The 16,068-nt window shown below is 35.0% G+C and overlaps 1 protein-coding gene across 8 annotated transcripts in view; it reads left to right on the top strand.

The window, feature by feature from the left end:
- QKI (QKI, KH domain containing RNA binding) overlaps positions 1-16,068 on the top strand; it is a 194,682-nt gene that overhangs the window by 60,914 nt on the left and 117,700 nt on the right. For all 8 annotated transcript variants that reach the window (XM_036766522.1, XM_036766517.1, XM_036766516.1 and 5 more), the window contains exon 2: positions 1,523-1,665. In XM_036766522.1, the coding sequence (XP_036622417.1) occupies positions 1,523-1,665 (143 nt within the window). The remainder of the gene's footprint in view (positions 1-1,522; positions 1,666-16,068) is intronic.

The raw sequence follows: 16,068 nt of genomic DNA, 5'->3' as shown, positions 1-16,068 counted from the left end.
TACCTCACAGGGTTGCTGAGAGGAGCAAATGGGATGATAATACTGGTAAAGCACTTAAAACAGTTCCTGGCACATTAATAAGCGCTCTATAAATACTGTCTAACGCTGCTGCTGCTGCTTGGAATCATACTTGGTTATTAAGCTAATCAGTTCTATGGGTTTTCATTTATGTATTCTGATTCTGTTCACTAATAGGTAGTGATACCACTTGATTGAAGATTATAAACCATATGGGTCTGTTTCCAGATTGTTAGATCCTGATTCTTCATAGTTTGGAGGTCACCTTGTTCTCAAAGGCCAAAGCAGTTCTCTGCCAGGTCCTACCAAGCTTTTGAGTAGAGGCTTTTTAGTACAGGCTTTATTGTGAACTAACTAACTTATTGAGTAACCAGACTAATAAAGTAGTGTTGTTTTATAAGATCAAGAAATAGATCATTTAATTTAAATTCTACCTTTACTGTATGAGAAAACTGAGGCCAAGAGAGGTGAATTAATTGCTTAATGTAGTGAAGTAGAAATGACTGGAACCCAGGTATTCTAAATTGTAATCCAGTGTTATTTCTACACATGCTGTCCCCCTCTATTCTGGAATGTGCATATAATCTTGTACTAAACCTATCTTGAAAATATTCACTAAGTGGATTTCTTTGTGCTCGCCCATGGCGCACACATACCATTCATACCAGTAAGATGAAATTTCACAAAACAGATCCAACTTAGATATCACATAAACTAATTTAGTTATAGAAGTACTGAAAAGGCCTTGTAGTGAGGTAGACTCATTTATAATTCTGTCCCCATTGCATGGACCTCAAGGGTATTATTAAAACAATATATTAATAATTTTGCCTATAAACTTGGTATTGTTATTCCATTGAAAAAATGTTCAGAGTATGCTACTATTGAATAAAATAAAGGCTTCCGCCTCCCCAACAGCTGATTAGCTTAACTTCTGATTTCCCAAAAGGCTACTCTGTTTGTTGAATTTTGCTAGGATTGGGCATTGTCGATAATTTTAACATTCTAGCAACTCTGAAAGACTAAAGAAGAAGACTGTTAGTGGAAGCAGCTCTTGTTAAAGAAGTGAGGTACTAGAGGTACAGAATGAGAGCAGCCTATCCAGACTTGCCCTATGCGTTGATTTGTGTTACTTAATTAAATTTATTTATGAAAAGAAGAGCATCTTTGGGGTGAGAAGGGGAAGGGTAAATTAGTGGTTAATTAAAAGGGGACAAAAAAAAGTACCTTGAAAACAAAAATGTTCAGAAGGGGACTTCTAACAGGACGATTTTTTGTTACTACCTTGTGAAATTTAATATTTTTAATAAAAAAATACCAATTGTTCATAACAAATTGATATATATATATATATATATGTATATATACATATATTTAAAATATGCTGCTTGGTTGTGCTCTTGATTGATTAAATTTGTTAAAAATAAAAGTACATTTTTCTTGTACTAGCAAATATTCTGGTGGCTGACAAATGTTTTTATTGTTTTGTTTTTACCCTTAACAGAAATTAGCAGAGTACGAAAAGACATGTATAATGACACGTTAAATGGGAGTACAGAGAAAAGGAGTGCAGAGCTTCCTGATGCTGTGGGACCTATTGTTCAGTTACAAGAGAAACTCTACGTGCCTGTAAAAGAATACCCCGATGTAAGTAGCAACTTGTCTATTGCTTTGATTTCCTTGTGGGGAGATAGAACTATTGAAAAGCTTAATACCACTATCCCCCAATTATATTTATGTGAACTTTGGGAAATAGAAATGTGGATAGTTTGAAATGGCAGTCAAGAAAAAATTTTTTGACTTAATTTTTCTTCCTTTTGGTTATATATGTATCTGATGTTTTAGACATTTATGTCATACTAGATAAGGAAGCCACATTTTGAGAAATGATTTACAACTAGGACTGTCCATTGGGAATAAATCTTTTCCTCTTGCTCAGTTCTTGCTTAATTCTGTCTTGCCACCCATTCAGTCTTGTGGATGGAAAGATTTTTCCTTACGTTTTGGCAAATTTTTTTTTTTTTTGTCTAAAGAGAGAGGTGGTAGACTAGTGGGTTTTTTCTGTGTGCCAAGTCAGTAAAAGGAGTTGATTTTATTTGTAAATATCTGAATATGGAATATGTAAGTTCTTAAGAGATCAGTACCAACGATATCACTGAACTGGAAGGCAGATCTTTTCCCAATACAGATGATCAGAAATTGGTTAAAAATTTGAGCAATCTACCTTAAGATAATCCTTAGAAGTAATCATTAGCCAATATAAGACTTTTTTTTTTTTTGGGCAGGGCAGTTGGGGTTAAGTGACTTGCCCAAGGTCACACAGCTAGTCACTGCACCACCTAGCTGCCCCCAATATAAGAATTTCTAACTTTAAAATGGTACAATTTGGTCATCTAATGTCTGTGAAGGAATATAAAATATTTCACATTTAGTTCATGTGAAAGGATGTATAAACATTTTAAAAACATTTGTTCTTTGAAATAATCCCTACAGTGATGACAGCAGGTATTACTTCAAGGAACATATTTTAAGTTTTAAGAGTTTCTGTGGAAATAGGAATTTGAATTTTACTGAAATTTTAATATTTTTAATATATCTTAATTTAGCTTTTATTAATGGGCAATTTAGGTGTTTCATTGTATAGTGTGCTAGGCCTAGAGTCAAGAGGGCCTGAATTCAAATTCAGCATCAGATACTTTCTAGCTCTGTGACTCTGGGCAAGTCACTTAACCTCTGCTTACCTTCATTTCCTTATTTATAAAATGAATATAATAATACCTACTTTTCAGTGTTGTTGTGAGGCTCAAATGAGCTATTTGTAAAGAGCTTAACAGTGCCTGGCACTTAGCACTATGTAAAATCCAGCTGCTATTATTTTTGTTAGGTATTCATGATACTAGGCCCAATTTAATTGTGCTCAAAATTTTAGCCTTTTTTTCTGGAAATCATGGTAAAACAGACGAGGCTAAAATTAGCTCTGTATATTAGTATAGCTATGAAGGAGAGGTACTAGAACCATTTTTGGGAAGCCCTAGTTGCAGATGTGGGAATGAAAAACTGTGGGAAGCCTGTGAAATTTTTTTTGAGCATGTTACCACTTTCAATTTAACGAAGATGGTGAAAATTGATCATGTTACATTTAATGTATAAAAATGTAAGTTATCACAGCTTTCCTTAATTAAAAAAGAGAATCATTCTATGAATTATTACTTCTTAATGAGACAGACAAGAGTCAAAGATTGTGCTAAGATTTCTCATCTATTAAGTTATTCAGCCATCTAAACTTTCCTTCACTGCTTCTACCACTTTAAGTACTGTTCATAAAGTTTTGGTAGGTGGCCTCTGAGGTTGTATCTTCCAGCTTTGAGATTTTGAGATGTGAAATTAGTGTCACAGAATCTAAATTAGAAAGGGTAAAGGAGGAGGTGGTAAAATGCTACAAGTGTATTAAGAATGAGGAATGAGAAGAGACGTTGACTGGTGAGGCACTGTGGTTGTTGTACCAGTAGAAAAAGCACTGAATTTAGAATCAGAGAATAATATGGGTTTGAAATCCCACCTTTGCTGCTTTCTTTTTTCTTTCAATTAATTTTTTTTTTTTTAGTTTACAACACTAAGTTCCGCAAGTTTTTCAGTTCCAAATCCCCATCCCCCTACCCCCTGCCCAAGATGCCGTGTGATCTGATATAGGTTCTACATATACCTTCACATTAAACTTATTTTCCCAATGTACAAGTTATAAAGAATTTTAACCAATGAAATGAACCATGAGAAAGATGTATCAAAACCTAAAATAAAAGAAAAAAAAGTATAGTAAATAGTTTGCTTTAATCTGCATTCACATGCTATAATTCTTTCTCTGGATGTGGAGTCTTTTCCATCATGAGTCTTTTGTAGTTGTCTTAGAACTTTGGCATTGTTGAGAAGAGCCAAGTCTATCAAAGTTAATCATCACAGAAGCAATGTGTCTGTGGTTGTGTACAGTGTTCTTCTGGTTCTGCTCCCTTCATTCATCATTAGATCATATAAGACTCTCCAGGTTGTTAAGAAGTCCATCTGTTCCTCGTTCATTGTAGCACAATAGTATTCCATTATATTCATATATCACAATTTGTTTAGCCATTCCCCAGTTGATGGATATCCCCTTGATTTCCAATTGTTTGCTACCACAAAAAAAGCTGCTATATTTTTGTACATACTGGTCCTTTTCCCCCTTGTATGATCTCTTTGGGATATAGCCCATGGTCTGAATCTAGAGTTGTGTGATTCCAAATCTAATGCTTCTGGAAAAGCCATAACACCATGCTGCCACTTTTAATCTATGTTATTTTAATAGTATAATTGAATTAGTGTTGTAAAACTTTGAACAAACCTCAAGTTCTGCAAATAACCATTTACATGGAGCCTACTATGTTCCACTATGCCAAATACAGATATTTTACTTGATCCTTACTACAAGTCTGTGAGATATATGATGTTATTATTCTACAACTGAGGCAGTCTGGTTAAGCGATTTGCCCAGGGTCATGTAGTTAAGTGTCTGATGCCAGGTTTGAACTAAAGTCTTCACTCAAGGCCCAGAATTTTATTCATTTTGCCACTAGCTGCTTCAATAAGAAGAGTTCTCTCTAATTGGAGTTACTAAAACAAAGGCTGAATGGCCCCTTGTTGGTTATGATGTAGAAGGGATTCTTGATGATGATATCATTTAACTAGATAGCCATGGAAATTCCTTGGTCTCTGTGACAGAGAACTGAGTCATAGCTTAGTCAACCACAAAATTGCATAGGTTGAGAATCCTTAGAAATCAAATTCAAAGCAGATTAATAACAGGTAGGTTAATTTATAAAATTAATATTCATGTGAGTCATTTAGAATCTTTAATTTGAAAGGAAGTTAGAATTAATAGTATAAGTTCTCTTAATACAAGAATTTCTTTCAACAGCATTTCTGGTTCAACTATTCAGCCTCTTCGAAGATGCTTCACTCTTTAGAATCCTTTCAATAGATAGCACAAAATTAAAAATCATCAATAAATAAATGTTGTCATTTCATCTTCATTGGAGTTAAGATAAAAGCAGTTCTGAGATAAGGCATTGTCTTTCTGGAGGTTTGCTTTTTTAAATGATATGTGTGCTATTGCATAAGTAGATTAAATGCTTTTTTTCTGTATTTAATGTGTTCCAAAAGCATATTTTTTGGGGGGAAGGCAGGGCAATTGGAGTCAAGGTCACCCCACTGGTAAGTGTGTCAAGTGTCTGAGGCCACATTTGAACTCAGGTCTTCCTGACTCCAGGGCCGGTGCTCTACTCACTACACCACATAGCTTCCCCTCTTTTTATTAGGGTTATGGACCCCTGTTTATGAATATTCTACAGTGTTTCCGATATCATCTTCTCATCTTTCCTTGATGGATTTCAGATAAAAATGGTCCAGGGATGTGTTAGGCTCTTGCTATTGTGTCATGTTTACTGTTCAAATAAAGTAATTTTTTTTTCCTAGTGGAATAAAAAGATATCAAGTTGTAAGCTCATCTCCCCTGAAAACTTTCTTGGTAAAATTTGAGCAGTAAATAGGACAATAAGATCAGCCCATGCCATGTTCAGTTCCCACATGATTTTGTTCTCTGTTAAACTATTTATATTTTGAAAACTGTTCCATATAACTTAGAGATATCTATTAAATATCATTCTTAAGTTTTTGGATCAATGTTATATTTGGTTAATAGTGATAATGTTCTTGTTCCAATATAGATTTTCATTGAATTCTTAGATACTTTGAGGTATGATTCTAGGTGCTAGCTTGGTGGTTTGGTAGATAAGAGTGCTGGAGAGAAAGACTTGAATTCAACTTGCCTCAGACACTTAACTAGTTATGTGACCTTGGGCAGGTCACTTCAACTCTGTCTGCCTCAGTTTTCTCATTTGTAAAGTGGAAATAATAACAATATGTACCCCACAGATATCAATTTGGATTTTACTTACACACACACACACACACACACACACACACAGTTTTGTAGATATTTGTGTTTGTGTATGTGTATAAGTAAATGAACAAGTATTTTATTAAGTCCCTAGTAGGGGTTACGTGATGGGGATACAGGTATGGCTAGTGAAACAGTGTCTTCTTGCAGCTTTCTTTACATTATGTGTCTCACTAGTAGTTCATTAGGTGCTAAATTTTTGCAACATGGAATCACATTGCACAGTTTCTACCAATTCCTTCCATAATCTATATTGATCACTAAGTCTTGGTTCCTTAAGGACAGTACTTCTGTAATTAATTTTGTGCATGTGTGTGACACAATGAACTGGTTCTGAATTGCATCATAAAACTTTCTTTTGACAAATCCATATGACTCAGACATTTATTTCACACTTCTTTGACAACATGGTATTGGCTGAGCTCACATGGCTATGTTATATGTGGAAGAACCCAACCCTTTGCACCTGTAACTGTTGTTTAGTCACCAGCTAATCTTCTCTTTTAAGAATTTTAATTTTAAGAATCTTTATTCATTTTGGTAAAGAACTTAATATCAAATCTTTATGTAATTGGATCGTGTTATTTAAAATTGTTTAGGTGATGAAATTTTCCAATCTGTTATGGTCTGATTTTCATTTTGATCAGTATACATTAAGCCTAGTATTGCATAGGACTTACTTAATGTGTGTTTTTGTCATTTGACTTTGCTTTCAGGATGTCAGCCTTTTATTACATTCAGCCATAGCCTAGTCCTTGATTGCCTTTATGTTGCATCAAAGATGCATCAAAGAATTTGTACATATACCTTCCTCCACTGGTTCACTGCAACCTCTGGATTTATGCTTGAAGCTTTTAAACACTCTTTCCTTGGCATACATTGCAAATTTTGTACTCGTCAAATTTATATTTTCATGTCATGTCATTGAAGAAGATTCAATGAGAAGAAAGCACTATTTGATATTTTTTCATTGGAAAAAAATTTTCAACCATATACATCATGTAATTAGTAAGATAATTTGATTTGAATCCTTTGACTTGGAAACTATACTTAAGTTTTTTTAGGAAAGACAATACTGGATTTAAGCATAGGGAGAACCACAATGGCTTTAAAGTATCTTATTGAAAAATGTCATGTTTCATATCATTTGTTCTTAATATTATATTGATGATATATTTTAAATAGAGAACAGTTTTCTGTGTGCATATAGAATATCAACATTCTCACTATACTCAATTCCATTTTATATAATTGTGATACATGAAGATATGCATCAAAGACTTGGCGTTGGTCTATAAAGGTAGTGTTATAGTGCTTTTGGGTGACTTGTTCAGTTGTTACATAAAAGAATTATATTATCCTGTATATACTCAAGATTTTTTGGTATAGTTGTTTAGCAAGGTAAAACATTTTTATTCCTTTCATTTATTGATTTATTTATTTGGCTGATGGAAGCTGTGAGTACTTTATATAAAATATGGAAACACATAATTGGCCTATATTTGGAGCAATCTCTGAAGTTATCCACATTTTTGTTTTTGTTTTTGTGAGGCAGTCGGGGTTATCACAGCCAGTAAGTCTCAAGTGTCTAAGGCTGGATTTGAACTCAGGTCCTCCTGCCTCCCAGGCCAGGGCTCTGTCTACTACCCACTGAGCTGCCCCTGTTATCCAAATTTTGGCAATAAATTTGTGATGCTTTTTGAAAAGAAAGTTTATTCATGTGTGCGCAAGTTCCTGAAGTAGTTGTAGTTGTCACCATTATCACTTATAGGTAATATGTTGCTTGGAAACTAAATTTGTCGATTGGGGTCCAACTTACATTAATTGGGGAAAAATTCCAGGATGAAGTAGGCTTAGAGTTACAATTGTAATGAGTATTAAGGGGAAGGGTGTTCATAATTCAGTTGCCTTCTCACCATGTAACTTAAATCACAATCTGTGGTGGTCTTTCTTTGGTACATCCCTTTGCCCTGGTGGCCTGGACTTCCCAAGCCTTGCATCCTCTCCTTAGTTCAGCATCTGACTCTGTAAACTTCACCATCATCCTCCCTTCCTCCACCTTATATATTATCCTTACCTAATTAGAGTGTTAAGCTCCTAGAAGGCAAGGAATTTCTTTTTGCTTGTCTTTGTACTCCCAGCACTTAGCACAGTGCCTGGCATGTATAAGTGCTTCATAAATAGTGGTGGTCATGGTTGCTTGTTGCTGCTTCTCTTGTTGCTGTTTGTGGAGCAAAGATTCAGAGGTTGCCAAGGAAGGATCTTTAGATTTCATAGAATTGCAGAATTATAGGGTTGAGAGGGACCTGAGTGTCCACCTAGTCCAGCCTATACCTTAAAAAGAAACTCAATTTCAACACACCTTATGAGTAGTATCCTAAATAGTCTTATTAATCAGTGCCTTATTTAATTACTGCATTGTGACAACCCTGATGATTTGAAAATCCAGAAGTGAAGCCAAGTTTTGGATCAAGCCCCTGAGTGGATTTGGATCAGTTTATCATTAATTATTTATTAAAATCACAGATGTGCAGCTCTCATTTTGAGAAAAGCCCTTCATAAGTAGAAGAAATTTTGTTCTTATTCTAGTGTATTGCAATTCTTTTTGCTTTTACAAAGCAATTCTTTTATTTGAAGTATAAGCATTTGTTTTGCTTATTAAATTGGGCTTTCTTTTTCCAATTAAAAAAAATGAAAAAAAAAATTTTCTCCCTTTATCCTGACCATTGAGAAGTCAAGAATTGTGATACCCATTATGTTTATGAAGTCATGCAAAACATTTCCATGTTAGCCTAGATTGGGGGTGTGTGGAAGAAGCAAGAAAGATGAAGAAAGTGAAAAAAATGCTTCCATATACACTCATCTGTTTATTCTCTGAAAGTGGATAGCATTTTTCAATAATGAGTCTTTTGGAATTATGGATAATGATATTGCTTGGAGTAGCCAAGTCTTTCATAGTTGATTTTTATTAAAATATTGCTGGTACTGTGTACAGTGTTCTCATAGTTCTGCTTACTTCCTTTTGTATCAGCTCATGTAAGACTTCTCAGGTTTTTCTGAAACCCATCCCCTTCATCATTTTTTATAGCACAGGTAGTATTCCACCACAATCATAGAACATAACTTATTCAACCATTCTCCAATTGATGAGCAGCTCTTCTGTCCAAATCTTTGCCACCACAAAAAAAAACCTGCTATAAATATTTTTGTACATTTACTTTTCCTTTTTCTTTGATCTTTTTTGAGTACAAATCTCATGGATATTGCTGGGTCAAAGGTTATGCAGTTTTTTTGTAGCCCTTTAGGTATAGTTCCAAATTTTTAGACAGCTTTTTGTTTCCTCTTCAGAACCTCTCTGGGAAGCCTTTCAGGTGTTAACTTTCTCCACCTCACTGACTTGACTCTCTCAGTTTTTTCCCTAAGGTCACACCATGTATGTGATGACATTTTCATTTCATTGGTTCAGCTTGCCTACTCTTGTCAGAAATGGTCTCTATAAGTGCTTTTTCAAAGCACTACTTGATTAATATCTTATTTTTAATATCTGTGATGGGTGCAACATTTGATATGTTTTAAGCATGTGGCCATAGAAATCACTTGAAGAACCAGAATATGATTTTTAAAATCAACAGAAAAATAAAGCTCCCAACACATTAATTTTGTAGTTATCCTTTGAACATTTAATCAGAGACACTTTTTGATACCTCTGGCTGTAATCATTTGGCAAAACTAATCATTTTCTGTTTAGTTATTAATACTATTATTTCAATTCATTCGTAATAGGAAATTTATCTTTGATGTAAAGTTTTATAAAGGCAAATGGAAACATACACCTTTATTCATATCTTGTGGGCAAAGCCTGTGATTTTTATGTTAAAGAAAATACAGCATTGACAAATAACTGGAGTCGCATATTGTGACTATGTCCTTTAAGCCTTATCCTCTGAAATTAACATGCCACTTTGCAGATTTATAATTGTTGAGCCACAGAGAAGGTCTGCACTCAAATAGGGGGTTAATTAATGTTTTTTTCCTCTCTTCTTTTGGCCTTTCGAGTTGCACTTAGCTTAGGCTGTTTGAAATGATTTTCTCTGAAAGTGTTGTGACATTGTTTTAATTGAATGAAGCTGCAGAACTGGCATGATAAATCAACACAGAATGAATTCTAATGCCGTGCAAACGATATTAACTTGGAAATTGGTTGCAGTAGACAAAGCAGCTGCTATGATTAATTTTTTTTTTCCGTTCCCTGCTTAAACCATTTTAAGAAAGATGACCTTGACAGTTTCTATTGTGATAATATTAGGATCTTGATGGTATGTTTTTTTAAGGCCTAATTCTTTATTGGTCCTTGAGCAGCATGTATTACTCCCTTTTTGAATTTGTAAAATTACTTTTTATGCCACATACTTTTTGTCTGGTTTTCTTATGGTAACTTCTTATGGTAATTCTGATTACATGACCTATACCAGGGCTGTCCAACCTTAGGTTTTTATTGAAACAATAGACAATATATTTTGATTTGTCATTTTAGTGAGAGCTCCGTGGTAGCTCAGCAAGCATTTATGTAAATTTCTGTGCCCTCTGACCACATTTTGGACAGCCCTGACCTATACCATGCAATAGTTTTCTCTTTTTCCTCATCCAAAATGCTTTTTTCTACAGTGTTTTAATATTTTGACATAAGAAGGAGTATCACTAGGTTTTAGTGTGTTATGTTGGGGCAAAGGCTAGATCAAAAAGAGGTACTATACTTGTTCCTTCCTCTACAAAGCATTTATTTTACCAATTTTGCATTATGCCCTTTGCTTATAGATTTGTTTTCTGGAGAATCAATTGTAGCGTATGCTTCCACATAGCAAACTTTTTTACTGTTTCCTAAAATTGATAAATAAATGTCATATCTCATTACAACAAATAACATTACAAAATGATGTCTTTATAGGAGAACCTTTACCAAGCCTCAGCCGATATTATTTGAAGCTTTATTTATTGCAACAAAATTCAATATAAGCAATTCCCCAACTTAGACAGCAGAATTCAACTTAGCAATACAGCAAACATTTATCAAATCCTGTGTTGCCCTATGGTTAAAATCATCACTCCTTCTTTCTGCCATCAGTTCTTACGGGTGGCAAAAAAAGGGGGGGGGGTCCTCATTTTACAGCTTTGGAAACTCTTAATTATATTGTTTTCGTTGAATACTATCTATTCTTGGTTTTTTAGTAGTCAACTGGTTCTCTTCCTTTCTCTGCTGTCTTTCCATATTTTCTCATGTGATTTAATTCATAAGATTTAATAGAATTTACTCACCTTATTCTCTGCAAAGACTTTAGTAGACCAGCTGCAATTATTTTCAATGTGGTCCTTTGGTAGCTACTTAAGAGTACTGAAATACTATATGAAAATAGGTTCATTGAAATGATTCTTATAACAGTCTTGTAACATGATAAACTGGACCCTGCTAGATCTTTTTTATTTTGCCTTTTTAGGCAATTGGTGATCTTAGAGTGGAGGTCAAAGAGAAATTGGTGCTTTATATATGTCTACTCAAATACAAACTTTTATTAAATGCCTCTTACCTGGATAAAAGTACAAAGAATGGAATATTCCCTACTTTCAGGGAACTTATATTCTATTGGGAGAAGAAAAGTATATGCAGAATAAATTTAAATAGATGCAAAATAGTGAAATGTGAAGTAACTAGGAACAGGGAAAGGTACTAGTTGAATAAGATCAGGAAACATTTCAAGGTGGTACTTGAGCAGCATCCTGAAGGAATAAGGAGGTTTTTTTAGGTAGTGGTGAGGATGTAGGGCATTCCTAGATGGCCAGGGCAAAGACATGGAGGAAAGAGGTGAAGAGCCTGGAAAGAAGTTTAGTCAAGAGAGTGAAGGGCTTTAAAAACTAAAAGTAAGAGTTTATATTTTGTCCTAAAGGCAAATCAGGAACCATTGGAATTGATTGAATAGGGAAGTGATATGGTCATATTTGCTCTAAAGGAAATCCATGGGCTTCAGTGAGTAGGATAGACTAAAGAGTGGAGAGAGTAGAGGCAGGAAAGCCCATCAGAAAGTTCTTCAGTAACTAGAAAGAGAAGAGGATAAGGAACTATGGTGGTGATAGTTGCATGAGGAGAGAGTAAGGATGAGAAATGCGTATTTAGAAATGGCAAGAGGTGGTAACTAATTAGATACTGGGAGGTGAGGAAAGTTGAGAAGTAAAATGTAACTCCAAGTTTACCAACCTGAGAAATTGGAAGGATTCTCATTCTTTCAACAGAAATAGAAGCATATGCAGGAGGAGAGGTGGGTTGTTGTTTTTTTTTTTAAGTATATATTGAGTTTAAGTTCATTATTTCTGGAAGTATGGTTAGTCTTGCATTGATAAGAATTTGTGTTTCACAATTGCTGACAGTGTTGTTACTCATGTATTCATTGTTTTGGTTCTGCTCTCCAGTCTGAATCAGTTCATACAAGTTGTTCAAGGTTTCTTTGAAACCGTTCTTTTCATAAGAGTTGTCAAACAACCACAGGAAACAGATTAAAATGTATTTGAGAAACATTTAACAAAATAAATAAAATACAATAGAGCGCAGATAATGTTGTGGTTTTCTAAGTCAATGTGCAGCCTGAGGGAATCCTTATACACTCCTATCTGCATTTGAGTTTGATACCACCTCTTTTCATCATTTCTTATGTGCAGTAATACTCCATTTTATTCATATTCTATTGGGGACTCCTTTTGTTTCTTTGCTACAACAAAGACTTGCTCTTAATATTCTTGTACTCATTAGTCATTTTTTTCTTTCTTTGATCTCTTTAAGGTAAAGGTCTAATGATGTGGTAACTGCAGTTCAAAAGATGTACACGGTTTAGTGACCCAGGGACAAAATTTCAAATTGCTTTCTAGAATAGTTAGATCATTTCACATCTGTGTGTTCCACTGTGCCTGTAAACCCACAGTGCTTCCAATTGCAATTTTCCCTTTTTGGGGGGTACTTTTTGTAATCTGTTGAGTATAAATTTTAACCTTAGAGTTGTATTAATTGGCATTTCTTCAATTCTCAATGATTTGGAGCATAGCCTGAAAGCCTGATTATTTTTTCCTTGGAGAATTACCTATTCATATCATTTATCTCTTGGGGAATCCAAAATAATTTAAGCACTGGTCACCGCGCTCCCCAATATTGCTAGGATTAAATATTAACTCCACTATTTAGCTTTTAAAACTCCTTAAAACCTGGCCCCAGCATAACTTTTCAGCCTCAGTAGAAATTAGTTCCCTTCCTGCATTCTGATCTAATTAGACTGTCTTTGTTCCTCTATACATAACATTTCTATCTCCTCTCTCTTGGTACTTTGCTATCACTGTTGTTTTTCAGTCACTACCTCCTACTTGATGCCTTTGTTTATCCCCCAGCTGCTAGTGCTTTTCCTCTCACACTGTACTCCATTAATACAGAATACATTTATTTTCTTTATTTTCAATATGTTCTTGTGTGCATCTTCTCTATCTTTTTGAGTAGAAGTGGTTTCATTCTTTGTACTTGTATCCCTAGAATTAGTTGCTGTTCCTGGCACATAATAGGTGCTTAATAAATGCTTCACGAGTTTTTTGTTTTATTAAAGGATGAAGCATAGTTGGGCTTATTTGTAGGCGGTGGTGAAGGAACCTATAGGCGAAGATTGAAAATTTGGAAGGGGAGGTAGTAAAGGAGAGAAAGGAACAAGCATTTCTTAAATACCTATTTATATGCCAGGTACTGTGCTAAGCTAAGCACTTTATAATTACTATCTCATTTGATCCTTACAAAGACCGTAGGATGTTAGCTGTTCTCATGACCTACATTTTACATTTGAGGACCTGAGGCAGGTAGGGTAAATGACTTGCCCAGGGTCACACAGCTACTGAGTATCTGAAGTGGCATTTGAAGTCAGGTCCAGTGCTCTATCGCCTTTGGGTTATCACTGGAGTTGATTGAGTAGAGAAGTGCCTGGATCAGATCTGTGTTCAGTTAGTGAGAATAAATGGATTGCCTTGCTACAGGGAGTTCTCATTTGGTGCTTAATTTGGTAACTTAATTTTGGGCATCTAGGTTGTGCAGTGGATAACGTACCATACCTGGAGTCAGGAAGACTCATCTTTCTGAGTTCATATCTGGACTCAGACACTTAACTAGCTATGTGTTCTACAGAAATGATTTAATCCTCAGTTTCCTCATCTGTAAAATGAATTGGAAAAGGAAATGACAAACTATTTGTTACAGACATACTTACATTGTCTAAGAATGTCTAAAGCTGGGTGCGGGGGCGGGGGGATACTTTTAACTCCGTGGAAGCAAAACTGCTTCCACCATTTCTCACAATTTCCTCCTCTTTTCTTTTATTCAGATTTTTGTTTCCACATCTTTAATACTCCCTTACTCTTTCTCATCTGAATTTTTCCCCTTGACTACCACTCCTTTAAGTAAATATGGGAAGGGTTGATCGACACATCGACAAATCAAAAGGGGCAGTCCCCTCTATTAATATAGATACAGAGACCCAAAAGAAAATAATAATTTAATATTCAGAAGTCTCTTCCCATACAGCTGTCTGGCGGGGAACATCGTCAATGAAGTCCTCTGGTCCTTGGTATTTGTTCCAGCCATCTCCAGCACAGCATCTTCTTCTTGTCCTCTTGTAGGAACCAGCTTTCTGTCCATTTTATGAAAGTGACCTTAGCACAATTTTTAAGTTATCATTTCTAATTCTTATACCCTGATCATTCTACAAATTCAAAATTGGAACCTTGGCCAGTTGTCACGATCAGAACCCAGTTCCTTATAATTTACATTAATCCATTATTAATTTCCTCACCAGGGGGATGAGATTCACTAAGGAATTAACAGGCTCCAGTACATACATAAATACAGTAATCAGTTCTTAACACAGTGCACGTAAAATCATAAACTTTTAGTCATGCCATGTTTCTTTTAAGGCATTTATAAAATAAACCACAAGCCATTCTTCTTTTAACATTAATAATCGTAACAAAACTTTAGACAAGCATGATATTAACCAAATAACAAAGAAACATTCTCACAAGCCTTGGACCTATTGTCTCCATACTATTAAAAAGAATTAAAGGACCCCAACCTATACAGGACCTTATACAGGGGCTCTTATAAAGGATCCTAACTTATACAGGAACACTAGTGCCAGTCCTATAGTAACCTGAGATGTTCCATAATCAATTGTTTTAATAGATTTGTTACTGTACTTACAAAATCTTCTGATTATAGAAATTTGCCCCTAAGAGATTAGGGACGTAATTTATAGTAAGGGAACAACTTCATGTCAGTTCCAGGCAGAAGTTGTGTCAAACTACATTGAGCCAGACTTAAAGTGTGCCAGGTTTCAGTTAAGGAATCACGTCAAGAGATTCCCATCTTAGCACATGCGGAACAGTTGCCCTCTCAACCTTCCCATGAGATCATACCTGCAGTTCATACTTGCCCCTCACAGGGCTGCTGGCATCATGGATCAGTGGCCTTCCTTGATATTCACACCTGGAGTTAGACTCAGAAACAGTCAGTTAACAGTCCATTATTGAACTAATTTAATGAATAGCAAGTTCCAATAATCAGTTTAAGATATGACTATAATCTCACTTTGCTTAAGGAACATTTTTAAAGTGAGCCTTAAGTAACTTGCATATAGTTCCAGTCTTGTTCATAAAATCTTCCCATTAAGATCATAAGTTATTGTTCTAACCTATTTGCATTAGTTTCCCAGGCTTTTCTATTCTCCTCTATGCCCGATCTGAAAGAATGAGATATACTTCAAGAATTGAACCAAATAAATATGATAGATTCAAAAACTAACTTCATCTTACATTTTAGACCATGGAATGAATTAAAATCCAAACAGCCACATATAACTTTTCCCATCAATGCAAAAGTATTCTACAACTTATCTAAGAAAATTAAACTGAAATTCTTTTCCCCAAACTGAAAATGTCTCTGATTTAATTCCAGTAATTAATTACACCATTTGTATTAATATCCAATTGCTCTTACA

The sequence above is a fragment of the Trichosurus vulpecula genome, chromosome 7 (assembly GCF_011100635.1).
Source record: "Trichosurus vulpecula isolate mTriVul1 chromosome 7, mTriVul1.pri, whole genome shotgun sequence".
Classification (NCBI taxonomy): Eukaryota; Metazoa; Chordata; class Mammalia; order Diprotodontia; family Phalangeridae; genus Trichosurus; species Trichosurus vulpecula.
This window is presented reverse-complemented; position numbering and strand designations above follow the sequence as displayed.